Here is a 25,253-nt window from a genome sequence, read left to right on the forward strand (position 1 = left end):
CTACATGAACCAAGGGTATCTCACGTGTCACAATAAAGTATTGTACCTTCCCGTATGCGCTCCCTCCCGGCTTCTAATAGCGCGTTCTCTTCTGCATGTAGGCAAAGACACGTGGACAAACCGACGCCTCCACCTTCACCTCGGTTGCATCTTGGACCTGTGAAAACGTAAGTTCATGTACTAACACATTCAAATATACATGGAAAAGAGAAGAAAAACAGAGAGAACGGAACTAAAAACTAGGGATTATAGGAATCGGGAACAGGGGCTAAGTCCATACAGCCAGCCTCGTTGCAGTTCCTGAGATGCCGTGGAGTTCCGTTGTATCCAGTACTAATGACACGGCATTCCCGAACAAGCACGCAGCCCACCCTTCTCTTCATACAATTACTCCGCTGTGCGGCAAGAGATGCCAATTGCATGAAGTACTGATCCCAGTTTGGTCGTAAGCGCTCCTCGTCAGCCAGTTTAAGTTCCATGAGAGCGGCATGCAGTTCCTCCAATGAAGTGGATGAGTTGAATAATCGAACCTGTGCTCGGTCGGTCAAATAGACACGCCCGATATTCTTATCGTACAGATGTCGATCACTCCAGAGCACAAACTTCTCGAGAGGCGGGGCCTCAAGCTGCCTCCTCCGACACCTGGAAGACGTTAGTAGTCTTTCACTCTCGCAATCGTATACTTGCAACACAGGATGTAGTTAGAGTCTGACCTCTCCCTAAATCGCTGCCACCGAAGACTGACTGGAGCGTCAACGCTCACTAGGAGGAAAAACGGGCGTTGAAGAAAGCGATCTAAAGTAACACTCTCCCAAATATCTGTTGTTACCCAGAGGCCTTGCCAGTTTTTCGTTGCAAAATCTAGAAGGGATTCGGCACTTCCAAAAGATAGCTGCGATGGCTGACTTCTCTCTTTACCCGTGAACTCCGACGCATGTAGCCATCGATCATCCTCGGGCTCATCAGCTATTTGAGGGAAACTTCTACTTTTAAGTTCGAGTAGCTGGAACCCTTGATGCTGGATAAGGTACTCTGCAATGGCATGTTTACCAGAGCATATCCCTTTAAGTACGCCATTAGTCAATGATAAGACCGCGGGGGACATTTGAGACAAGTCAGTAAAACATCTGCTAACCTCCACACAACCCAATCAACATTTTTATTTATTGACTTTCCCTCTTCCCTTTCCTCTTTTTTTTTTTTTTTTTTTTTTCTCTCACTTCAGTTTCGACCAGGCCAAGAGAAATATGAAGGGGTAAAAGGCAATATATGGTCAGCACACGAGGTACAAATGTAACCAGCGTACGTAGTAGGTCGGAAAATTTAAGATGGCGGTACTCCGTAGAGGCTAAGATATATTGGATTAGGAGACTAAAAACAACCTGGGGTTGGAGTGGAGCTGGCGCAGGAAACAGGTAACTAGGATATTTTGGCTCAGATACTCCGTACATCGCTAGGTAAATTATATGGTTTCTCTAGTTACACATAAACACCCAGCCGGGTTGATGCATTGTATATATTGGTGTGGATCCAAAATAGTTATACCACAGCGCTGTTCATTGAACCGTTAGGCTGGAGAAATTGATGAAAATAGCGATCTCGCTAAGACAGCGGAAAACGCAGTACTGATTTTGGCCGAAGAAAGCACGGAAGCAGAAGGAAACGGAACAGAGGTATGGTCACCCGATCGGTAAACAACCTTCTGGACTTGTGATAGAAAGACCTAAATATTAGATACTTAAAGAGATATGTATAATGAAATTGGAGTAATTTGCTGTGTTTCCCCGTGTTGACGAATTCGTCAGCTCTCTACTATACTATGATACAGCACACTCACTAGTAACTGCTCCCACTATGTGTTGGTGGAAAGGGCGGCACCTTCTACTGATATTTTCTTTTCTCCTCTCTTTTTCTGGGCCGTTCTCTTCCTCTTCCTTCAATTCAGTTCCTTGTAGAAAAAATTAGTTTCCGCATGTGATCGTTTGTTCCCAAGGTACATACAGGACATGTGAGTACGGCGGACTAAATCGACGTCCCGGATAATAGCGATTTCTTACCGAAATCTAAGCGTTTACATTAAGCCACGCACTTATATAGTATGTAGCGCTATATTAGTAGTATTAGTGTAGGTAATATTTTACATTGTCCGCCGCCGTATATGAGGTCATCTAGTACTAGTGTACCGGTACTTATACGGAGTATATAATCTTTGTAATGTGCAGTGCACGTGTCCTTGTTTAGCCCGTGTGTCCTGCCCCACCATGATACTATGTCTTACTATCAATACCTACCTTACTCCATCCCCATGCCACCTTGACATGTAGTCAGATGAACAATTAGGTACCAGACAGGCTCTCTACATATATTTTCCGGTCTTCACGGGACCTCTTTTGCCTGGTCCTGCATGATTACCGTCTTTCTCCTTTAAGGGCTACTACTTAGTACACAAAAGCAGGGCAAACAGCAAGGCCAACTTGCGCAACAGACACTATGCAGTATACACCATTTGCCTCGGATATAGAGCTCCCATTTTACACCGCATTAGCATCCTTGAAAATTAACCATGACAAGCTTGATGACTCCGCCCGCAAAATAATGGGCCTCTATGAGATTCGTTCAACAGACCCTCCTAGCAGCTCATGTCGGATGCAAATACATGGAAATGCACTAACCAGTGACGAGTGAGTGCTTTATCATTATATAAGTGTTGTACCTTAATTTTTATTTATGCGACTGAATGGAACAGAACAAGCACTGATTAACATGACCCAGAGTACCTGCAGGTTTCTACAGAGCCGAAGGATTAATTAAAAATGTCAATACTATCGAGGAATATCGAAATGCAGATAAAACACTTTTACTCTGCTCATCTGGCAGAATGGTCAGTTTAACCACGCATGGTATTTTGCAGGGAAATAATGACACTGTCTACTAGATATGGGACGCGATAAAAGATGGCACCATATACTCGTGTCCATCACTGTTGTCATCCTTTGCCGTTCTTTCTTATGCAGACCTAAAGAGGTACAAGTTTCATTATTGGTTCGCATTCCCTGCAATCCATTCGGATCCTCCCTGGGCCCCACTAGGGGCAACTGGTGATACCTCCCACTCCAAGTCCTCTGAAAGGGAATATGTGCCTTTTGTATACTTATCAAGTGCTGAAAGTTCAACACTTGTGGAGGCAGTACACACCTGGGGCTACGGCACCGACGCACGCCAGCGAGGTTTTTTCTTAGCTCGAAGGATCTTAGCCACTAGCGGCAAAGCCTATAAGGACCCGACTAAACATACAGGTTCCAAACCAGGAAAGGACAAAGCGGCAGATGCGGAGGGTGCCTGTTGGCGGATTGCTGCCCTTTCCGATTATGAAAATGGCTTTTTTGACGGTGCCAACTTTGAAGACTGCTATGTCTGCTTCGTTGATCCTTCTAATTACGAAAACGCGCCTGGCTGGATGCTGAGGAATCTGTTGGTGCTTGTAAAACATCGGTGGGGATTGAGTAAAATCCAAGTTTTGAGATACCGCGATGTGCATTCGAAGCGTGACCAAGGCCGCAGCATCGTTGTAACATTAGCGGAGAAGAATCAACCAACGTTAGACCTGAAGGCGCCAGACCATATTATGCCCAAAGTGACCGGTTGGGAGCGCAATCCAACAGGGAAATTGACAGGGAGATTGGTTGACCTAACAGAATATCTGGATCCCCAGAGGTACAGTTTCCTGAAACGAGAGTAGCTGAAACGAAGTGTAGCTGATTTCGTACGACGGCTAGGTTAGCAGATCAGTCTGTAGACCTCAACCTCAAACTCATGAAATGGCGGATTAGTCCCAACCTAGACCTCGAAAAGATCAAGCATACAAAATGCCTCCTACTTGGTGCAGGCACTCTTGGAAGCTATGTTGCCCGGAATCTGATGGTATGTATGGCCTGAGTGGTGATCTACTATGTATGCAGATGACCAATTGCATTTATCTAGGGCTGGGGCGTTACCAAGATAACATTTGTCGACAACGGGTCGGTATCGTTCTCTAATCCAGTGAGGCAGCCGCTATTTAACTTTAAAGATTGTTTGGAAGGCGGAGCTAAAAAAGCGCACCGGGCATCTCAAGCTTTGTCGGATATATACCCCGGGGTCGAATCTACCGGATATGCTCTATCAGTGCCGATGGCTGGCCACCCCGTATTAGATGCTGAAAAAACCCGACGGGAGTTTGAACAACTTGAGAGACTGATATGTGAGCATGATGTCATCTTTCTTCTGATGGATACACGGGAATCCCGTTGGTTACCAACAGTCATGGGAAAGGCAGCGGGAAAAATTGTGATGAATGCTGCGTTGGGGTTTGACTCCTTCGTTGTCATGCGTCATGGTGTGAAGGTTGCAGAAAACCCAGCAGCAGAGCTCGGTTGCTACTTTTGCAATGATATTGTTGCGCCAGTGAATGTGAGTGATAGACCGTGGATTCAGTCCTGTGAATACCGCTAATTTTACTAGTCCATAAAAGACCAGACGCTGGACCAACAGTGCACTGTGACTAGGCCTGGTGTGGCCGCGATAGCTTCCGCCTTATTGGTTGAGCTGCTAATTTCTATACTTCAACATCCTCTGGGTGCTGCAGCCCCAGCTCCGGCCTCAAGGAATGATGATCGAGGTAGTCATCCCCTAGGACTCGTGCCCCATCAGATCAGAGGTTTCCTTTCAACATTTGAGAATTTATGCGTAGTGGGCAGGAGCTACAAATGCTGTAGCGCTTGCTCAGAGACTATTGTTGACACGTACAAGGAGAAAGGCTGGGATTTTGTGCAAAAGGCTTTGAATGAGACTGGATACGTGGAAAACCTGAGCGGTCTTAAGGAGGTTGGTACTCCTGTTCTCGTTTCTTACTTGCTTTCTTGTTCCCTTTGTCTTCTACCTTGAGATAAATGCTGAGGCTCTGCAAGGTTCAAACAATCGCTGAAGCCACAGCTGCCGATATTGAGTGGGATGATACCTCTGGCACCGATGATGAGTTAGAGGCCATGTGAACTAGCGGATGATGTTACGTACTCTTTTTGAGGCGAGTTCTTTGAGCTGGTAGACTTGCGCGAAAATCATTGTTTCAAGGAGATTTGAGCACGTCATGCCTCGTCGCATGTTGTTTGCGCGCGAGACCAATAAAGTACGCTTCCTTAGATTCCTAGCAACCAGGTTAGTGAAGCTAGACTCGACCTTTTATGATCATTCGCCAATGTGTCTGATACATTACGTGAAGACTCTGGTTTGAGTCTATGTACTTTCTGGAACAGCCGCTTGAGCTGCTTTTCCAAATCTTTGTCCTCGGCTCCCTGGTAAAACTTGCAAACAAAGTGGCCACCTGCCTTCAAGACCTCAAAACTAAACTGTAGTGCAGCTCGGCAAAGGTCCTTCCTTAAGGTTAATTGCGTATCAGACATATCGGATGCAACTCAAAACAGGGAGCTCACCATGCTTCCCGCATGATCTCTGAAACTCATGCCACTAGTATTCATCATCCTATTACACAGATCACTTAGACTTCAATTCCAGAATCCAGAGGGTTGATACCAGGGGGGGCAGACATATCGCTTAGAACCACGTCCACGGTTCTTTTGCCAGTCAGGCAAAGCTCTTCCATCTCTTTGCAATTGTGAATGGGGTTTTTCGTATCCTCGGATGTCTCATGGCTCAGGCTGACATGTGGGCTTATGCCTGGGCGGTGCTGTTGGTCCCTTGTTGGATTGTGCAAGAAATTTTGGACATAGGCCTGGATACTAGGATCCAAAAAGTTTCCTTGAATCGTAAATACGCCCTTTGGAGGCTGAGCAGGGATGATATCAACGCCAAGGACGCGACCGTTTGGCCCAGTCCGACTGACTGCCACCTTCAGGAAGTTAGATAGTTACAGAGTAAGATTTATGGCTAGCTGACGTACCTGGGACCACGAACCAGGTGCATATCCCTATTATCGGAGCATTAATAAGGCGAACAATGGAGTTATGTCCGTGTTCTCGAATCGTGGCTGCCATACCAAATCGACAACAGTCTGCCCGTTGCGGAAAATGCGATATTTCGCATCTATCTATCCATGTGGGAGGTGTTAGGGTGAAAGTTTACACATGCGAGGAATTTGATGCTACACCTGAATAAGTTTAAACGCAGCTCGACTTTTCAGCCCTTGGGCTGTTGCCTCTCTTGTAAAATGATCCTTAAGTTGACGTGCTTGCCATCTCTTCGAGGAAGATGGTCGCTTTGGAGTGAAAGGAGAAAACGCAAGAGCACGTTGCGACCGTGAAGGCACCTTTAGAGGTAACCACAGACCCATTGCTATCAGGGGGTGTATCGTAGAAGTTCAGGCTGTAATATGAATGAATTACTTGAAGTATCAAAATATAAGAGCTGACCCAAATATATGTTGCAAGGGGCAATCGGAAGACATGGGCGGCTTATAACCTCAAATTAGGGGTCTGATTGATAATAAATACTACGAGGGTATCTTAATGATCAACCAAAAAACCTTAACAATACAGTGAATCTTTACATCAACCAAACCTGGTTCTTCCTCGCTTTGCCGTTCCCTCTTCTCCCCAGTACAGAAGCCTACGAGTTCCAAGAAGGTGAAACAGTAAGTTCAATTGAATTCACTCTAGCATGACAGTGAAGCTGTTCTAAGAACGTTTCCTGTCTCGCTTCAAGGGAGAAAATTCACCCAGTCCGCCCAAGGCGCGACCGCGTCCAAGGCGACCGCCACTTGGGGCAGATACTTGGGAAGCAAGATTTCGCCCTGTACCGCCCAAGACCAGCTTCCGGCCCGGCCGTCTGATTTCATGAGCATCTTCGTCGTCTTTTTCTTCGTCGAACAAGCCCATGTCGCGTTGGGTCCCTAGTTTACGTTTCTTTGATTTGGGCTGCCCATGGTTAGAAGAGTGGGCAAATATACCGCTGACATTTTCCATTCGTCCCTCAGGATCTGAATTGTCTACCAATTTTCTCTGGGTTTGTCCCCCTTTTCTGCTGTTGGAAATGCCATGACCTAGACGTAGTGTGTCTACGGCGACAGGTAGCTCATCAACCGACGCCCTCTGACTCTGATACTTAGAATCGCCACCTCTTTGAACATCATTTTCAGAGGCCTTCTTATTTACTCCACTGGTCATATGAGTTGCGTGGAGCTCGTCTGCATCATCCTCAGAACTTGTAGCTGAATTTTGAAGCCCGTTTGTTCGGTTCAGAAACGGAGTGATCGAAAATGATGACTTCTGGCCAGGCAATGTTGATGTTTTACTTATCTTGTCCTGGGCACGAATAGCTCCAGGGGTAGCAATTGTTAGACCAGAATTGTGCTGTGTAGTGGACTCTGCACTGGAGAATTTAGACTCATGATTATTAGAGGTGCCATGCCGTCGTCGTTCCGTAGCAGCGGGCTGGTATTGGTCCTTTGTTGAACGTAACTTCTTATTCAAGGCATCAAGCTTGGCATCGAGGGCCGCTCGTTGAGCAGCCCATTCGATACTCTGTTGTTGAAAGACACGCTCACGCCCATCCCGTGCCCGTGCCTCAGCCATGAGTTCATTGCGCGCCTCTTCAAGGCTTGAGCTAAGCGCTGCGATCTGTTCTGCACTATGCGACTGCCTGGCTAATGTTTGTCCGTGGGCCCTTTTTTCGCTTTCGAGTTGTGCCTCAAGGGTTGCCACCTGTTGTTCGAGATTTCGCTTCTCGGCAAGGAGCGTATGCTGAGAAGTCTTTTGGGACTTTAGCCTTTCAACGTCTGCCTCTGCACTCAAAAGTGCCCTTGAGAGATGGCGTTTTTCTGCGAGGAGCTTTTTTGTATCAACAGAAGCATTGGTCAGGGAGCCAAGCTCAAGCTATGTTAGATATTCAGTATGAGCCGTTTCACATGACATACTCATGAACAACATACACGAAGAGTCTCTATTTCGTGGGACGACGCACGATGCATACTTCGTAGCTGATCAAGCTCATGGTAAGTCGCTTGGAGCTGAAGACGGACTTCAGATTCCACCCTTGCAGTTTTAGTCAATTCCTGATTGACATGATTCAACTGCCATCGCAGATTCTCATTTTCAAATTGAAGGAGTAGTTGTTCCACGCGTAGTAGCCGGTTTTTCTCAGCATTAAGAAGCTGTGCTGTGTGCACCAGGGTGTTATCATATGCTTTTTCCAGACACTGTGTTTTGATTGCCATTCGACACTATAGGACAAGGTAAGTCTGTAAACTGTCATGGGATCAAGATGACAAACACACATCTTCTACCGTGCTCCCGGGATCTTTGCTACTAGATTCCATGACAAGGAAATGTAATTATTATAATTGCGAATGATGGTATACAGATAGGATACTAAGATTGCTGGGTGAGGTACGAGTTTATCTTAAGATGAATGAAGTAAACAAACACTAAAAGTCTAGAGGCGAGCAGGCTCCCACCTTTCCGCCCGCTGAATGACAGACGGCAGGAAAAACTAGCGCCGGTCATTCCGCAGTACTGGACACCTAATACATCCTACTACAAACGACGATCTCTCCAGACCACTAGGGATCCTAACCACTGTCTTTTGAAGTCCATGGATCGTTCCGTTGTATACCACACCCATTGATTTGTTAGCGATTGACCTTTGAAAACACCATATTTCTGCTGTAGTGTTGTATTTTTGACATGTCAACATGAAATTGTTTACTTTCATCATCGCACTCTTCTATATTATATCTAGCGCTTGCGCGAGCCAGGAGCCCGGCAAGTTCGAAAGATATCAGTCTCTCTCTCGATCCGTTCCCATTGATTTGGATGACTCTTCTTATGAGGACTTGACATCAAAACCTCGAGACTACCACGTTGCGGTACTTTTGACAGCTGCTGAAGCTCGCTATGGGTGCATCTTATGTCGCGACTTTCAGCCAGAATGGGAGCTCATATCGCGAAGTTGGAACAAAGGTCCCAAACCTGATGGCCTAAAAATGCTTTTCACCACCCTTGACTTCAGCAATGGTAAAGCAACTTTCCAAAAGGTGGGTTCACATTGCTCATTTACAGTATTGTTGGCTAATACCAGGGGGGCGGAAAGCTAATGCTCCAAACTGCGCCGGTTCTTCTTGTGTTTCCTCCAACTGTTGGCCCCTTTGCTAAAGTTGATGATGCACCCATTAGATTTGATTTCAGTGGGTAAGTATACACTAAAACTTTTTTGCTGAGGTACTGCTGTGCTAAATGGTTATACTCAGTCCAATCTCTGCTGACCAGCTTTACGTGTGGATCAATCGTCATCTTCCGGAGGGACCGAAACCATCTCTTATTCGTCCCATTAACTACATGCGACTCATTTCCGCGGTGACAATTGTAATGGGTGTCTTAACCTTATTCACCGTTCTGTCACCGTATGTTTTACCGGTCATACAGAATCGAAACTTGTGGGCCGCATTCAGCTTGATTTCTATACTATTATTCACAAGCGGCCACATGTTCAATCACATCCGCAAAGTGCCATATGTTGTTGGCGACGGCAAAGGTGGCATTAGCTACTTCGCGGGTGGGTTCTCAAATCAATTTGGAATGGAGACGCAAATCATTGCTGCCATCTGTAAGTGCGACCAACTAACAGCTAACGAAACCTGAAATGTCTATGTTTCTGCTGCTGATACATTACTATCAAGATGCCATCCTTTCCTTTGCGACAATAGCACTCGCGATGAAAGTTCCCCGTATCGCAGACAGTAAAGCGCAGCAAGTGGCTGTGCTAATCTGGGGAACTGTATTATTTGGTATGTACAGCTTTCTTCTGAGTGTCTTCAGGGCCAAAAATGGCGGATATCCTTTCTTCCTGCCTCCGTTCTAGTTCAATTCACAGCCACAACGCTGGTCGTCTCTACCACCATAGTCTGCCCAATGATTGCATTGAAAAGAAAGAGGACAAGTTGAAGGCTTTGACTCGGCGATTACTCTGGGCCATAAATACCTGATTGGGACATTTCGAGCTAGGAAATGACGTTTCGGCTTTCTCGATGGTAACGAAGCGTACTAGTGTTACATCCTGGCTATGTACCCCTGAACGCGCATGTGCTTAATTATAGCTAGCTATAACAAGGTTAGCTGATGTTGTCTAACATGTAAAACTCTTCCATATAGCGGCTGCTTTCATCTAGACTATTTGTCGTCAATACTTTCTTAGAAGACGAAATATCTAAAGGTGTTGTTGATCTCAGCCAAGTCACACAGACCTGCAGGAAAAATTAGCTCCGGCTCCGGGTCTCTTGGCGCATAACAATAATCTTTCGCCATGTGGTAAACCTAGCTTCAATTCAGGACTTAGGACACGTTGAGCTACATGTCACCATGTCTCAGCCGCATGAAACTGATGACAGGATTCTGGCTTCATCGGCATCTGGTATGACCTTCTTGATCATTGTTCAAATAGTCTCTAGACTGTTTACGTTCATCGCAAACCAATTGATCCTACGGACTCTGTCCCCGGCAATACTCGGGATAGGTACTCAACTGGAGTTATATTTCATCTCGATACTATACTTTTCCAGGGAAAGCATCAGAACAGCGATTCAGCGACAACCTTTTCATGGAGCATCTGCTACTGCTACCCACGATGGGAGCCACCATCAAATAAGTGACGAACTAAATCAAAAGGCTCAACTTCAAACAATATCTTCGCAATCAGTAGTAAACATGTCTTATCTGAGTATCAGCATGGGAGTCCCATCAGCTTTGATATTTGCGACATTGTACACACAGTTTGCTTCCCAGGAAGTTTCTGAAACGCCTTTCTATCGAGCTGGCGTTGCGATCACCACAGTTGCATCCCTTATGGAGCTTTGCGTTGAGCCTTTCTTTACCGTGGTGCAGCAGTATACGTTATACAAGAAGCGCGCAATAGTGGAGACAGCTGCAGCATTTATGAAGAGCTTAACCGTGTGTGCTTTGTTTTCATGGTCTTCTTGGAAAGACCGAGATTTGGGTGTCCTCCCATTCGCTCTGGGTTACCTTTGTTACTCTTTGTCTCTTATTTGTGGGTATTATCTAGCCATACCAAAGTTGACAAGTCGATGGCGGTTCTCGTTGCTCCTTACTAAGATTAGACCAAGGTACGTCACCAGTTAAGTGGAAAGGGCAATGATTCAATAATGGTAACATTTTCTAGTGATAAATCAATTTACCTGGCCGATAGGTTCCCAAAGCACCTTGTTGCACTTTCCACAAATGTCTTTTTTCAGTCCATTGTAAAACACCTCCTGACTCAGGGCGACGCAATGATGCTGGCAACAATGACGAGCTTGAAAGACCAAGGTATATACTCTTTGGCCTCAAATTATGGCGGCCTGGTAGCGCGCGTTCTATTCCAGCCCATCGAAGAAAACAGCCGCGCTGTCTTCTCATCTCTGCTCAACTCTGGGAAACAACATACAAGCAATGTCAGTGCAGCCAGGGCGCATCTAACTGAGATTTTAAGAATATATGCAATGCTAGCTGTTTTCATATTCCCTTTAGGGCCATATCTGGTTCCCCGAATACTATCTCTTCTGGGCGGACACAGGTGGGCTTCTCCGGAAGTCGGTAGCTTGCTTTCACTCTATTGCTATTATATACCATTCTTGGCATTCAACGGTATAACCGAGGCATTTGTTTCGTCTGCAGCTAGTGCTTCTGACCTTCGAAGACAAACTTACTGGATGGGGGTGTTTTCAGCGAGCTTTGCTTTAGCAGCTTACCTATTTTTGAAAATTGGTGGCTTGGGTGCCCATGGACTAATCTGGGTTAACATTATCAACATGACAGTCCGAACGGCCTGGAGTTTCATCTTCCTCCGGTCCTACTTTTACCTGCACGGCAGTAGCCTAGCCCTGTCTGAATTCTGTCTACGACCTCAAACATGGATTGCTGGGGCTTTATCATCAATAATCCTGGCCAGACAAGGACACGACGATACTGTCTATTGTAGCTCTGTGAAGGCATTGACATTTTGTACTGGTTATAGCCTCCTGATGTAAGTCGAAAATTATCACACACCATGGCTAAGCTCTAACTAGTATAGTATTCTCCTCGAAAGAAAGTACCTTGCAACACGATACGCATATATTCACCGGATAATCAAGTCTAGGAGTGCGAGAATAAAGACGGAATGATGTGCAGAACTAATCGTCGAACACAATTTTTGTGGCTGTCTTGTCAGTGTCAACATTCTTGAAGAATGCACCATATGCATCATGTTGCTTCTTCTTGACAGTTGTTCCAAACTTAAGGAGGTCCTCTGGTATATCCTGTTTTGCTGCTCTGAGGACGTTGATCAATCTGCGGCTTATTAATGAAAGGTCCTCGCTCAAATAATTCTACTAGCAAATGGAAAGAGTTAGGGACAAGGGCTCACTTACGCGCCAGACTGAGCTTTATCTGTCTCGGTGAATAGGGTCACGGCATGTCCCTCAGCTCCAGCACGACCAGTCCTGGACAAAGAAAGAATGTCAGACACTTCCACAGATTCAAAGTGTGTTACTTACCGCCCAATTCGATGTACATAATCTTCAACCGTGAGTGGGAATGTGACATTAATGACCTGTTTGACCGAAGGTATGTCAAGTCCACGAGCCGCAACGTCAGTAGCAACGAGGACAGTAGCAGCTCCAGTTTTGAATGCATCTAGGCTTCGAAACCTCTCCTGTTGACTTAGGTCCCCATGTATTCCTGCGACTTTAAAACCCTTTGTACGGAGAAGTCTCTCAATCCGCATAGCTTCCTTTTTATACAAACAGAAGGCTAGCACTTTTTCTGGCTCAGGAACCCCTCGCTGGGACCGATTCAACAATTGGACAAGTCGAGACTCTTTTTCATGTGGTTTGACAACCTCCACAACTTGCTTGATCCTGGTGTTCGCCCGTGGGTCCGCAGATGGATCACCTCCGATGGTGACAGTTACAGGAGAGGACATGAAAGTTGACGCGAGGTCCCTGACACTTGGAGGCCAGGTTGCAGTGAACATGATGGTCTGGCGCTTAGATACCGGCATTGGACGAATGATGTCCTTGATGTCTTGTTCAAAGCCCTTGTCCAGCATACGATCCGCCTCGTCCAGAACCAGGTACTTCACTTTTCCTAGGTCTACCGAACCATCATTTTGAAGATCCTTCAACCTACCAGGGGTCGCAACAACAACCCCCGCAGTTTTCAGTGCCTCCCGTTGTTCCTCCTTCCTCACGCCGCCGAATACACAAGCCACTCTGACGCCCACGGATCCTGAGAACTTTAACAATTGGTCGTATATTTGCATCGCTAGTTCCCTCGTTGGAGATATTATCACTGCCAAAGGGCGATAGGGTTTCTGTTTGGTCATCGCTGAGTCCTGGATCTTCTTTAGACACGGCAAACCAAATGCAAGTGTTTTTCCACTTCCGGTTTCTGCGATGCCAATAACATCACGACCAGCGAACAACAACGGCCAGGTAGCAGACTGGATCGAAGTTGGTGATTTGAATGAGCTCAATGGTGCATATAGGTCATCTTTGCAAGGAGGGAGGTGAGAAAATGAAATGATTGGGCGCATTACGTTCTCAGATGATGTATCTGTTATCTTAATAGAGTTTTCCGTAAGGAATTTCTCGATTTCGGACTGAGGGACATCACCTAATGCAGGAGACTGGACGTAAGAGAGACTCTGTTCAGCACTTGATTTGGACTTCGCAGATTTTTCCTTCTTTTGCTTTTCACTCTTCTGCTTTTTCCTGGGCTTATTCTCATCACCCCCTTCATTGTGAAGATCACGTTTAGTCATTGTGGGCCTCTTTTCACTATTAATAGAGGCGAGATGAGTAAAGATGAAAAAGAGAAAAAATTAGGCAATTGGTGTTTGGAACAAATTGAGTTTGTATTGCCTGAAACGACTTTTGTCTCTATATACGATTGGAATAGTTTTTCCTCTTTTTTTTTTTATCTTCCGCGATTTTGCCATGTCTCACCGCCAAAAAAAGTAGTTGGATTGCAGTGTACCGTAACAAAGAGCGACTACTACTAAATGTTATAAATTACACTGACCCGTGGAGTATCACTTGGCATCTTCTAAGCATTCAGGAGCATCTTAAGTACACCAAGTAATCCGAATAACCCGAACAAATTTATAACTATCTTCATAAAGTCTTTTAAACTTACCAAGAAAAAACTGCTGATATTATAGTATAAAGCTGAAAGCGATTTCTTATCACCTTAGGGTCGACTGTGGTAAAATACCAACCGCAGGCCCATCAACATGAGAAGCAATGATCAATCTATATGTACAGTAGTATAAAGATCGCAGCTGCCCAATCTAGTATATTCCTATATACTAGTATCACCTGCGTAAGCGCAGAATGTCATCTACCTACAACTTGCGGTGTTAGGGTCCGTACGGATTTTATAACACAAGAATATCCAGAAAATTTAATCAATTCTAAACTCTTCTCCAGAGTAAGGCGAGAGAAGCAAGTGTTTACAGTCTTTTTTATATAAATAGTATAAGGTCCCATTATTCGACTACCCCGTGATCATCACATTTTCTGGTGAGTGGGGGAGTAATATAGCAGAAAGTCGAGTGTGACTTGAAGGAAAATATTCAGCATAAAGTAGATCTTACGCCCATCCTGCCTTTCAAGTATGTGTCTACTACTACTATTGTACAGAGCACGCAATAAGAAATAAGCCACGGGGGAGATCTCACATACTACTAACATATCTAAATGTACATACCTTTGCCGCACCAAAGGGATAGCTACACCTAATTAAGGTACTGACAAGCCAAAATACACCGCTCCCCTCACCGCTCCATACATTATTACTAGTTAGTGCCAGGCCAAAGACCTGCCAAAGACGTGCGCAGCGATCTATTCACATGACCTTCAATTACTATCTAAATTAGTAAGCGGGCAAGCGGCCAATAATGTCCCGGATGAATTGAGGATCAATGAAAAGCCAGATACGTGGACAAAGCACAGACTAAATATAGACCAATCAGAGCGCAGAGGCTGGCCAATCAGAGTCGAGAAGGTGAAGACCCATCCAGTATATTGCTAGCTCCGCTTCGCTCCGCTGCGCAATTATTTTTATTTTTATATTTTTTTTCATCAGATCAAGTACTTGCCTTCCTACATATCTTTTAATTAATGACGTTCTTTAGTCAATTTCAGTCAACAAAATTGATCAGTTTATCGTTCTATATATTCATTGAATCGCGCCTATTGAATCAGGTCCTTGTCAGTGGTTTCAATGAGGACCAGTTCCGCCTATTTCAGTACCAGATAAGTAGGTATCTGTACTGTACGTTGTTCGCTCCCATCGTTGTCAACTTGTCATTCGTGATCATGTAATGTTCTATATATTTGCCTACTTCCTATGGAATGATAGTAGAACAAACGTAATCAGTCCCCGATCGCTTACCATAATCCACAAGAAAGGATAAACTCAGGCCAGCCGTGGAGAGTTGAGGGTAGCATGTCCCTAATAGTAGCACATGATGTTGACTCAAGCCTTATTAGTCAATTGTACAAATCACTTTGCCCTTAGTACAGTTGCTCTCTAGCAATTTATGGGCATCTGCGATATCCTCAAAGGGTAAAACCTTCTCGATGAAGACCGTAAAAGTACCATCCCGGAACTTTGGCAGTGCATGCTTGACCAGCAGATCACGCAATTTCTTCTGGTAGTCCTCATCCCGGCTTCGGAGAGTGCTACCTTCCAACCTCACCCTCTTCCTCAGAAGGCTACCGATATCAACACCCGCAGGGAGGATTGAACCACTCATCTGTCCCAACTGAACTATACGCGCATCCCGAGCGGCAACATTCAAGTTACCTTGAAAATGTGTTGCACCCACGAAATCGATGATCACGTCAACACCACGATCATCCGTTGCTTTTGAGAGTTCAGACGCCCAATCCTGAGTTCTATAGTTGTATCCGGCAGTGACACCCAGCTTATCAAGACAAAAGTCGATCTTTTCCTGGGAACCTACAGTCACGAACACGGCAGATGCGCCGTCGCTTTTAGCGAGCTGAATGCCAGCTATGGAAACAGATGAAGCGCCTGCATGCCAGAGAACCGAATCTCCTGGTTTATATCCACCTATCAGGTATAAGGCTTGGGTAGCTGTTATCCAAGTCTACGGCCGGCAAGCTCTCATCAGTGACCAGTCATGGTTATCACATTTTGGACAACCTTACTTCAGGAATTCCAGCTGCCGCCTCCCACGATAACTCTACGGGCTTATGTATTAACATATGCGTTGAGACAGCGATGTATTCCGCATAGGCGCCTGTGACGACTTAGCCGGTGACCCAATAGTAAGAGGTCCTTACCCAAAATATTGCAACGTACCACCGTAAGCTAGGCCAAACACTTCATCTCCAAGCTTGAAGCCAACCTCGGGGTTTCGGCCGAGCTTCTCAATCGTCCCGGAGAACTCAACACCCATAGTACTAGGCGCTTGGGGTGGCACAGGGTAATTACCCTCACGCTGCAATATATCCATCCTGTTCAGTCCGAAAGCCTTGATTTTGACTAATGCTTGGGCCTCCCCAGGTTCAGGAACCGGTATTTTATTGATGAATAAGGCATCGGCACTCCCTTTCCCGCCTTTTACATCTTGAGAAAGTGTTAACATGGAAGGTGCTAGTATAGAGATGAAAATACCAACCGATTGCTCTCATCATTTTGTCTGCCATGGTTTGCGCTGTGTATGTCCGCGGCGTTTCCTCTGACCTTCTCTTTTAGGCTCGCTTCTTTCGGGGGTAGCTGGGCGTAGTACTGTACAAAGTAAGGTATTCTTTCTGTTAGTTAGTTGGCTTTTGGTAACCCTTTAATTTGTCATCTAGGCTTTATGATTAGTAAGTTGGTTCGGGTAACTAGTAGCACATCAAAGCGCCAAACTCTGTGTATTAACCTAATGGATTTCAATACACAGTAGTAACAGTTTTTCTGGTGTACCGAGTATTGATGACAGCTATGATGTCATTGTATCTGTGATTTATCACGTCATCCGACCATTCCACGCCTTACAATCCATACGGACTAGTATGTAGACGTTCGGTAGCTGGCTTTCGAATTCCAATGCACAGCAGGCTACCTGACTAGTGAATCCATCCACCCATACTATATACAATTACATAGATGAAGCGATATCTTATAAAATGACCAACATTCGCGTCATCTAGCCGTGGTATTAAAGCTACGAGATGGTCCAAACAATTTCTCCCGAATTATCTGGCTGCAAAAAATCGACAGGCGCACAAACCATGTAATAGAAGGGGATATGGTTGTCAAATAGTCTAGTAAGTCGCAGAGGAATCAATATTACTAGTGTCAACATTATGCAAAGTAAAAAGCAGTATGTGATATGTATTAAGCTCCGTCGTAAAGCACAAGAGATTCTGATCACGCCTCCCGAAAGCCAAAGGTATACTTTCCTAGGCACAGTCTAGCTGTGTGTGATCTATGATAAATACGCACGGGCTACCACCACCAGCCAAAGTACCGAGTGAGCCATCTATCACGAAACACTATATGAATCGATCATGTTCGCAAGGCGCAGTGCCTCTTCAGAATAATTAACCGGTTTCGCCGTTACTATCTGACAACGAATGCTAAAGATTTTCCATGAATTAGTGCTTTATATCAAGTCTTTCTCAAGAAACCTGACCTTACCGTTGTTGATCACCAAAATTGTCAATCTTGGCCCGACATCTGAAATTCCAAGTTCGGCAATTTGCATCCTGGAAAATATCTCCGGCTGCTTTGTCATCGTTCTGGCGTATCTCCATGAGCTGATCTGCGGAAGTGCCCATCATGTACCTGCCCACTTCATCGAAACAGCTGAGATAAAGTTGTCCAGTATGATCGCTAACGCTAATGAGCATTATATAGCGATACTCTGGTCGTGGATGAGTTTTATCGCAACGTTCACACCGCCATTGGCCAGGATCAAGCTCTGTTACTTTTTTATTGCAACCTTCAGAAAGACAGGCAGGATAGCACATGGTATCTTGCTTGATGTAGATAACAGTCGCCTTCAGTGAGAAATAGGCCACCTCATCTGACATACCCAATTGCTCCTCTTTGACCTGTGCGACAGTCTTGAATTGTTCAAGTTTTGTAGTAGATGCGGCTACACCAGGCATTGAAGCATGTGAAGCAAAGACTCCATCCCGGCCTTGAGCGTCGTACCAACCCTTCAATTTGTGGGCTTCCTCAATATCAGGATCAACCGTCATTGAACCTGAACTCAGCAAGCTTAAACTTCTACCTCCAAAGTCAGACACTTTCACACCCTTGAACGCTATTACAGACTCGGGTGTCACGTTGAAATTCAGCGCAGTTGATCCCCAGACAGTTAGGCGAACGGAAAACCCCGTGCTGTCCACTAATGTAAGCTCACGTTTGTTATAAGGCTTGTTGGTGGTCTTGGACATAATCTGAGAAACCTCAGCAACCTCTTTCAGTACTCCAATTACATCAATGGTGGTATCCTTCTCGACAGACTGCAGGTCACCGATGGTCGTAAAGCTGAATCTGATTTGTGGAACGTCGGCTTGATCCTCTGCCTAAAGCAAAATAAGACCAGGGTACGTCGGGCGAATAGAGCATTGTACTGACCTTTTCAACAACCGTATCCCGTTCAAATGTGAGTTCATAGTCATTGTTCAAATTGGTAAACTGTTTCTTGGCAAGCTTCACGCCGCATGGGCTAGAGATGTAATAAACACTGCCCTCCTGGAAGACGTCATAGAGCATATCACACTGATCATTAAACCCAGTTGCACGGATCTCGCCACTGTCGTCCAGCAAATTGACGCTGAAGAGCTTACCATCTCCATTCCTGTTATGCCAGGTCCTGATATTTGACTTGCTCGTGCACCGTGCCTTGATGGTCCATTTGTGAGAATAAGGCGAGATAGCTTCGATGGGGTAAATGGTGGCATGTGCTGAAGCTGCTGCGGGCTGTGGCTGGGCTGATTTGTTGGGTGCTTGGAGTTGTCCTCCTTGAATTTTAGAGCCATAGAACCCGTTGCTTGATATCGTGGTAGGCTGGGACTTCTCCTCCTCTTCTGTTTTACTCTCTAGGGGCTTGGGTTCTCCTATTTTCTCAGCCTCGCCTAAATCCTGCAAGACCTCTAGATCCAAAATTATAAGGATCCTGTCCGTGTCAGCCAAAACATGTAAAAAAGAGTTAGCGTGTGGTCTCACTTCTTCCCCTTCACCGAATTCGCCTGGAATGACTTGAGCCTAACGAAACAGCCTTTCCGGAGTTGCCCACTTGTAACAAATCGATTGGCTTCTGCTGAACAATATAATCATTAGTAGCATATCCAGATGTGACAGGGGATAACATTCAAGTATCAACAGAACTTACGAGTCGCTAGCATTGTCTGGACATAGTTGGATATATCACTGAAAACGGCTCTGTAGCGCTCTTGATTGTTCTGTTGAGGTGGCAACGGTTTGATCTGGACACACTGGACAACGGGCTCCAGTATCTGAGGTTTTGTTTCATCGAAGATTGCACTTTGAGCGAGTTAGTTGATAAGATAAAGTAAGAAGTCACATATATGTATGTACCTTAAAGCGCCAACGGAAACCTGGGATGCTGCGTCGGAGGCCATGACAGCAGTTACGCCGTCAGGAAATCAGGCCTTGAATTTTGTCAATACTCAATCTAGACTTTTTTTCTCCAGAAATTAAAAAAAAAGTCCACGGATAAGCAAGAGAAGAGTTAAAAGGTCTGTTTTGACTTGGAATAACTCCTAGGTGTGCAAAGTGCAGTGATGGGAGGGTATGAATGATCATGTAACGGACGCGTGGAGAATACGCGGGTAAGGACGCGTTGAGTGACTTTTTAATGCCCCACTTTCGTTCCCTCCCCCCTCCTTCTGCCTGAGGCAACAGGGAATCTCCCAAATGAGCGATGTACGGAGTACAGTAGGAGTACACAGTACGGAGTACTAGTCCGGAATAATATGACAACACCGTTCCATATGTCCTACGTAGTGCCAAAAACTACAATTTCTTTTAACTTTCGTCTCTTTTTGTTATTGTTGCTGTTGCTACTTTTTAGTACAATAAATATTCAAATTGAACGTGGCCTTAAAAAAAGTTCAAAATGTACTACACATCGAATGGTTCGAGCAAATAGGAATCAAATCGAAACTTGCCGGGGTTAAAACAGTAAGTTGAAATTTTGTACAGATTGTACCCCGCGGCATTGCACCCACTTTCAAGGTAAGCTTGCGCCCCACTCAATTTAACGACATAGTAACCTTTCTAATACGTACAGCAAGCCCTACCAAGTCACAACTACGGGTCGCGAAGATAATCTCATTAAAGTCCAGCTTTGAATCAGAGTATTTTCACTTGAATCTAGCCACTCCTCTAATATAGGGAAAGCTCTCTTCTCCTTTGCTATCTCCACAACAATGGCTTCTTGCGTGCATGTAAATTCTCACGGTTGGTTGGCTGCTAACAACAATACTCATGGTGATAGTCTTCGTTAATATTTCTGTGGCAGATCTAAAGCCCCCATCTCTCTCACAAGCTGTATACCGAGAAGATTGCACACAGTGTTTTGATTCCATCGTACGCTATCTATCACTTTGGCTCCGAAGTTCTGTACCTAATCAATAGCTAGGACGATGAAGCCGGTTTGAATGTTTGCCTCACTTGCTTCAATGGCGGCTGCGCTGGGGACAGAGATCATGCGTCTCTCCATTTCAAGCGCCATGGCCACCCCTTGGCATTGAACATCAAACGAATTCGAAAGAAGGTCCAGGTGAGCTGAAATGTTCGCCTATCTCATTCTACAGAGCTCTTAACTGCCAATTCTAGCGTGATGAGCCCCCACACAAAATCTCAAAACTTGCAATAGCTGCCGAAACAGATGAAAACCGCTATGACACAACCACGCGCGTTATCTGTTATTCATGCGGTAAAGACGAGATTGATAAGACGAGTGGTGGACTAGCGATGACCATTGATGGAGTCCTAAATGCGATGTCATTCTCAAAACGAGAGGAGGTAAAGGCCTGGGAGCAGGAGTTCGTTCCTTGTGAACACACCCTCTGCCTGAATCAACAGGAATCCAGAAATATCGGGTCGAAAGGTATTCCCCAGAGACCCAGCTTATTCGGTGCTATTCTTACCTGTGCGTCCAGACCTGAGTCAATGTTCCATGTGTGATCTGAAGGAGAATCTTTGGCTTTGCTTGGAATGTGGCAATCTTGGCTGCGGGCGTAGCCAATTTGGTGGTATAGGTGGAAACTCTCACGCCCTTGCACACGCGGACCGAACATCCCATGCGATCGCCGTCAAACTTGGCTCGATAACGGCAGATGGCTCTGCTGACATCTACTGCTACAAATGCAACGAAGAGAGGACTGACCCAGACCTGGCTGTTCACCTTGCTCACTGGGGTATTAACCTAGCGGGGCGTGAGAAAACAGAGAAAAGCCTGATGGAGATGCAGGTTGAACATAACCTAAAATGGGAATTTTCAATGACGTCTGAGGATGGCCATGAACTTAGCCCAATATTCGGGCCAGGGTTTACTGGTTTAGCCAATCTAGGGAATAGCTGCTACCTATCAAGCGTCATTCAATGCCTATTCGACTTGCCAGAATTTCAACAGAGATATCGCCATGAGAACGAAGAACCACCGCTCACAGATTCCCCCGCGGAGGACCTTGAAACGCAACTGCGCAAACTCGCTGATGGTATCCTGTCAGGGCGTTACTCGCGAGCTGATATGGATGTCATTGTCGCACCCGACTCTCCAGAAGTCCCTCGCCAGAAAGGCCTAGTGCCGGCGATGTTTAAGCATCTTGTCGGTCGTGGGCACGAGGAATTCTCGACAATGAAACAGCAGGATGCATTCGAATTCTTACTGCACCTCTTCAAACTCATTAACTTATCTAGGCATCCAGATAATTTAAGCAGCCCCACCCACTCCTTCATGTTCGCTATGGAGCAACGTCTTCAATGCGTGTGTTGCAAGAAGGTTCGCTATAAGGTAGATGAGCAGGACAATGTTTCCATCCCTGTCCCTGCTCGACGATTAGCACTACCAGACGACACAACTTCTACTGGTCAATTTGCACCGGTGACCCTCTTTGACTGCCTGGACGCCTCCACGTCGGAGGAGGTTGTTGACCTTGTCTGCCCTTCTTGTGGCAGCAAGGATGGATTTTCCAAGCGCTCTTCGTTCAGGACACTACCGCAGCAACTTGTCATCAATGCTCGGCGGTTTGAATTGATTAACTGGGTACCTACCAAATTAGATATCCCAGTGGATGTGAGCGAGGAGCCTTTGGATTTAAGCCCATATCTTTCCTCTGGACAAAAAGAGGGCGAAGAGCTCCTGCCAGACATCGATGCTTCCAAAAGGGATTTTGTGCCTAACCAATATGCTTTGGATCAACTTCTCAGTATGGGGTTCCCGAGGGCAAGGAGTGAGAAGGCACTCTACACGACTGGAAACTCGGATTTCGAAGCTGCAATGAACTGGTTATTTGCTCATCTGGAAGATCCCGATATTGATGAACCCTTGACTATCAGCGAGATCAGGGGGGGAGGAACCGACGCCTCACATGACCCAGCAAAAGTGGCACAATTGGTCGAAATGGGCATTGACGAGTCCCGTGCCAAACGAGCATTGGGTGCCACAGGTGGTGATGTCAATAGAGCTATCGACTGGGTGTTTAGCCACCCAGAAGCAGATGCTGAAGGCTATGGTCGTGAATCAAACACCCATTCTGATGGTTGCCCTAGAAACCTCGGTTCTAGTGATGTACCAGCTAGGTATAAGCTTCGCTCTATTGTCTGCCATAAGGGTTCTTCAGTCCACGCTGGGTACGTGTCCCTATCTCATGTGCAGGTTTTTACGTTTACTAACCATTGATAGACATTATGTTGCCTTTGTCCGGAAGACTCTGCCAGGTCAGAATGAACCATGTTGGGTGATGTTCAATGATGAGAAGGTTGTGAAGGCTGGGGACATACATGAGATGAAGAAATACGCATACTTGTACTTCTTTTCACGGGTCTAGGCATTATTTTCTAATCCTGAGTGAGCACACCTTGCACGAGGAACTCCCACCAGGGATTGTTAAGTAACACCTAGTAATGCTCACCAATAGAGAGAGAGTCGGGGTTCTTACTGCGGTATGGAGCACTGTTAGAGGCCGTTATTATATCTTATTGGGCCAGTATATGCTACTATAGGCTTATGACCATAGAATTGTTATAGACCCTTATCTAGCGTCTCTTATCTAAAGGCAGATATATAAGATAGAATTCTATGAAGCAATAATAGCTAAATAAGTAAAGTACTTATATAATATATAGAAATCTAAAGATAGTATAATATATTGTCAGATCCTTATGGAGATAGAAATCATTGATATTCTAGATTAGTGGTTCTAACTATATAACTATCTAATAAAAGTATATATTAGTACTAGATCTAATTAGAGTCCCGCGGTTAATATATCTTTCTAGATCCTATTATAACAAAGGATCTACTATATAGAGTAGATAGTCTATTAACTAGATAAGGAAACAGAAGACAAAAGGTAAAGCTCTATTATAATTTATTAACTGGATAATAAAATAAATATAAAGAAGATTAATTTTTATTTCTTTTCTCTATTTTTTAGTAGTATTTAAATAAATTAAAAATTCTTTGTTAGAGGAATATCTACTAGTCAGGGTAGAGGACCTGTCAACTAGGTAAGGATACATGGATAAAGCACTAGGTAGTAGATACTAGAGACAGAAGACTGATTCTTGATTTCCTACTAATAACTATAGTACTAATTTATAGTTAAGAATCTCTAAGATTCTTTATATATAATAATCAATCTTTCTAACGGGGCTATTATATATTATTAGAAAGGTGATAGATATAGATACTGAAGACGCTGTTTGGCTATTAGAATATCTATATATCTAGAATAGGGTATACTATATAATTACCTTATATAATTGTTATTATTTCTATAATAATTATACTTTTTTTTTTTAAATTAATTATTTTTAGGTAGCAATCGATACATTATTTATATTAAGTAATTAATACTTTAGAAGCGCGTTGAGTATTCTATATAGAAATATTAATCCTACGTAAATTGTTATTAAATAAATAATGGTTGTTTACAATAATAATATTAATATTAATAAGATATTAGATAAGTTTCTTTCTACTATTTTTATATCTTATTTTTCTTTATTTTATAATATCTTTTTTATATATTGTAAGTCTTTTCTTTCTCTATATTTTAAATTTAGTTATTTCTTTATATTTTTTTATTGATATTATTATATTTTACTATGAGAGGATTGTTAGTGTTTTAATTGTTTTTTCTATTTTATAATATCTATATTATTTAAGAACTGCTGTTAAGAATAGGAAGTGTAAAGAGAGCGAATTATTTATAATTAATTATAAATTTAATAGTATAGTATTAGTATTATATAGATAATATAGTGGCCGAAATATTAATTATAATTAGATATACTTCTTTATCTAGTGTACTATTTATTATTAATTTATAAAGATTTCTTAAGATATACTAAGTAATATATATAACTTATATTATATATTAAAGTAGACGGAGACTATTTTCTAGAATAAAAATAAAAAATAAATTATATTTAGTTTAGAGATATAGAAATTAGTTATTTAAGCTTATATTGCGTTATACTATATTTTTAATAAAATAAAGTTAGTTTATTAAAAGAAATTTTATTTGATTATTAAAAAAACTAAAAAGCTCAGGATATATATTAATAAGTTAATTTAGATTTTTTTTTTTTAATAATTCTATAATAAATTATTATTAATTATTATAAGAGTATAAGCCGTTGTACTAATGTTCTTAAATAATAGTTAGATTTACTATCTTTTTAAGATAATGTAAGGGCTTGTAGATAATATATAGAAGATTATTAACTTTAGCTTAAAGAATTTAATATTAATTATATATTTTAGTAAATAGCTATTTAAAATTTTATCTATTATATAAAATAAGTAGTTCGTGAATATTTTAATTAGAAGAATATAGAGAGGGATTAGTAGAAATATTAAAATACTATATTTAATATTTTCTCTATTATTTTTATAGTAATTTAATATAATAATTAATTAGTATTTTGATATTCTTATTTTTCTACTTTAATAATAATTTTAGAATAGATTAATAGACTTTTTATATTTTAATTAATAATAAA

The 25,253-nt window shown here is 43.5% G+C and overlaps 11 protein-coding genes across 11 annotated transcripts; 4 read left to right on the forward strand and 7 right to left on the reverse strand.

Moving 5' to 3' along the window:
• Positions 1-20: 20 nt before the first annotated feature.
• AO090001000741 (deoxycytidylate deaminase) lies at positions 21-479 on the reverse strand (the record flags this gene model as incomplete). The annotated part of the gene is made up of 2 exons (XM_001819181.3): positions 21-157; positions 281-479. 2 exons carry the CDS (start codon positions 477-479, stop codon positions 21-23), a joined length of 336 nt encoding a protein of 111 aa, XP_001819233.3.
• A 173-nt stretch (positions 480-652) lies between these two features.
• AO090001000742 (uncharacterized protein) lies at positions 653-1,157 on the reverse strand (the record flags this gene model as incomplete). The annotated part of the gene is made up of 2 exons (XM_023234687.1): positions 653-1,062; positions 1,136-1,157. 2 exons carry the CDS (start codon positions 1,155-1,157, stop codon positions 653-655), a joined length of 432 nt encoding a protein of 143 aa, XP_023089787.1.
• A 1,333-nt stretch (positions 1,158-2,490) lies between these two features.
• On the forward strand, positions 2,491-4,923 carry AO090001000744 (putative autophagy ubiquitin-activating enzyme ApgG; the record flags this gene model as incomplete). Its single annotated transcript, XM_023234688.1, is given in 6 exon segments — positions 2,491-2,681; positions 2,773-2,926; positions 2,936-3,714; positions 3,777-3,921; positions 3,982-4,449; positions 4,501-4,923. Coding segments are annotated over 6 exon segments (2,160 nt in total).
• A 181-nt stretch (positions 4,924-5,104) lies between these two features.
• AO090001000745 (RlmE family RNA methyltransferase) lies at positions 5,105-6,325 on the reverse strand (the record flags this gene model as incomplete). The annotated part of the gene is made up of 7 exons (XM_023234689.1): positions 5,105-5,182; positions 5,247-5,408; positions 5,469-5,538; positions 5,583-5,873; positions 5,907-5,962; positions 6,032-6,082; positions 6,143-6,325. The coding sequence occupies 7 exons, from the start codon at positions 6,323-6,325 to the stop codon at positions 5,105-5,107; spliced, it is 891 nt and encodes a 296-aa protein (XP_023089789.1).
• A 343-nt stretch (positions 6,326-6,668) lies between these two features.
• AO090001000746 (uncharacterized protein) lies at positions 6,669-8,206 on the reverse strand (the record flags this gene model as incomplete). Its single annotated transcript, XM_023234691.1, has 2 exons — positions 6,669-7,859; positions 7,922-8,206. The coding sequence occupies 2 exons, from the start codon at positions 8,204-8,206 to the stop codon at positions 6,669-6,671; spliced, it is 1,476 nt and encodes a 491-aa protein (XP_023089790.1).
• A 477-nt stretch (positions 8,207-8,683) lies between these two features.
• On the forward strand, positions 8,684-9,849 carry AO090001000747 (OST3/OST6 family protein; the record flags this gene model as incomplete). Its single annotated transcript, XM_023234692.1, has 4 exons — positions 8,684-9,025; positions 9,070-9,179; positions 9,239-9,594; positions 9,668-9,849. 4 exons carry the CDS (start codon positions 8,684-8,686, stop codon positions 9,847-9,849), a joined length of 990 nt encoding a protein of 329 aa, XP_023089791.1.
• A 497-nt stretch (positions 9,850-10,346) lies between these two features.
• Positions 10,347-12,010, forward strand: AO090001000748 (putative nuclear division Rft1 protein; the record flags this gene model as incomplete). The annotated part of the gene is made up of 2 exons (XM_001819186.3): positions 10,347-11,107; positions 11,164-12,010. 2 exons carry the CDS (start codon positions 10,347-10,349, stop codon positions 12,008-12,010), a joined length of 1,608 nt encoding a protein of 535 aa, XP_001819238.3.
• Positions 12,011-12,154: 144 nt separating this feature from the next.
• On the reverse strand, positions 12,155-13,785 carry dbp3 (RNA-dependent ATPase DBP3; the record flags this gene model as incomplete). The annotated part of the gene is made up of 3 exons (XM_001819187.3): positions 12,155-12,311; positions 12,392-12,463; positions 12,518-13,785. The coding sequence occupies 3 exons, from the start codon at positions 13,783-13,785 to the stop codon at positions 12,155-12,157; spliced, it is 1,497 nt and encodes a 498-aa protein (XP_001819239.1).
• A 1,728-nt stretch (positions 13,786-15,513) lies between these two features.
• AO090001000750 (NAD(P)H-quinone oxidoreductase) lies at positions 15,514-16,702 on the reverse strand (the record flags this gene model as incomplete). Its single annotated transcript, XM_001819188.3, has 4 exons — positions 15,514-16,140; positions 16,202-16,293; positions 16,356-16,622; positions 16,675-16,702. 4 exons carry the CDS (start codon positions 16,700-16,702, stop codon positions 15,514-15,516), a joined length of 1,014 nt encoding a protein of 337 aa, XP_001819240.1.
• An 824-nt stretch (positions 16,703-17,526) lies between these two features.
• On the reverse strand, positions 17,527-19,636 carry AO090001000751 (replication factor A subunit protein RFA1; the record flags this gene model as incomplete). Its single annotated transcript, XM_001819189.3, has 6 exons — positions 17,527-17,620; positions 17,682-18,577; positions 18,630-19,170; positions 19,221-19,311; positions 19,387-19,538; positions 19,593-19,636. 6 exons carry the CDS (start codon positions 19,634-19,636, stop codon positions 17,527-17,529), a joined length of 1,818 nt encoding a protein of 605 aa, XP_001819241.1.
• Positions 19,637-20,446: 810 nt separating this feature from the next.
• On the forward strand, positions 20,447-23,071 carry AO090001000752 (ubiquitin-specific protease UBP14; the record flags this gene model as incomplete). Its single annotated transcript, XM_001819190.3, has 6 exons — positions 20,447-20,477; positions 20,539-20,606; positions 20,659-20,799; positions 20,856-21,129; positions 21,182-22,874; positions 22,927-23,071. 6 exons carry the CDS (start codon positions 20,447-20,449, stop codon positions 23,069-23,071), a joined length of 2,352 nt encoding a protein of 783 aa, XP_001819242.1.
• Between the last annotated feature and the right edge of the window lie 2,182 nt (positions 23,072-25,253).

The sequence above is a fragment of the Aspergillus oryzae genome, chromosome 2, assembly GCF_000184455.2.
Source record: "Aspergillus oryzae RIB40 DNA, chromosome 2".
In the NCBI taxonomy this organism is placed as follows: domain Eukaryota; kingdom Fungi; phylum Ascomycota; class Eurotiomycetes; order Eurotiales; family Aspergillaceae; genus Aspergillus; species Aspergillus oryzae.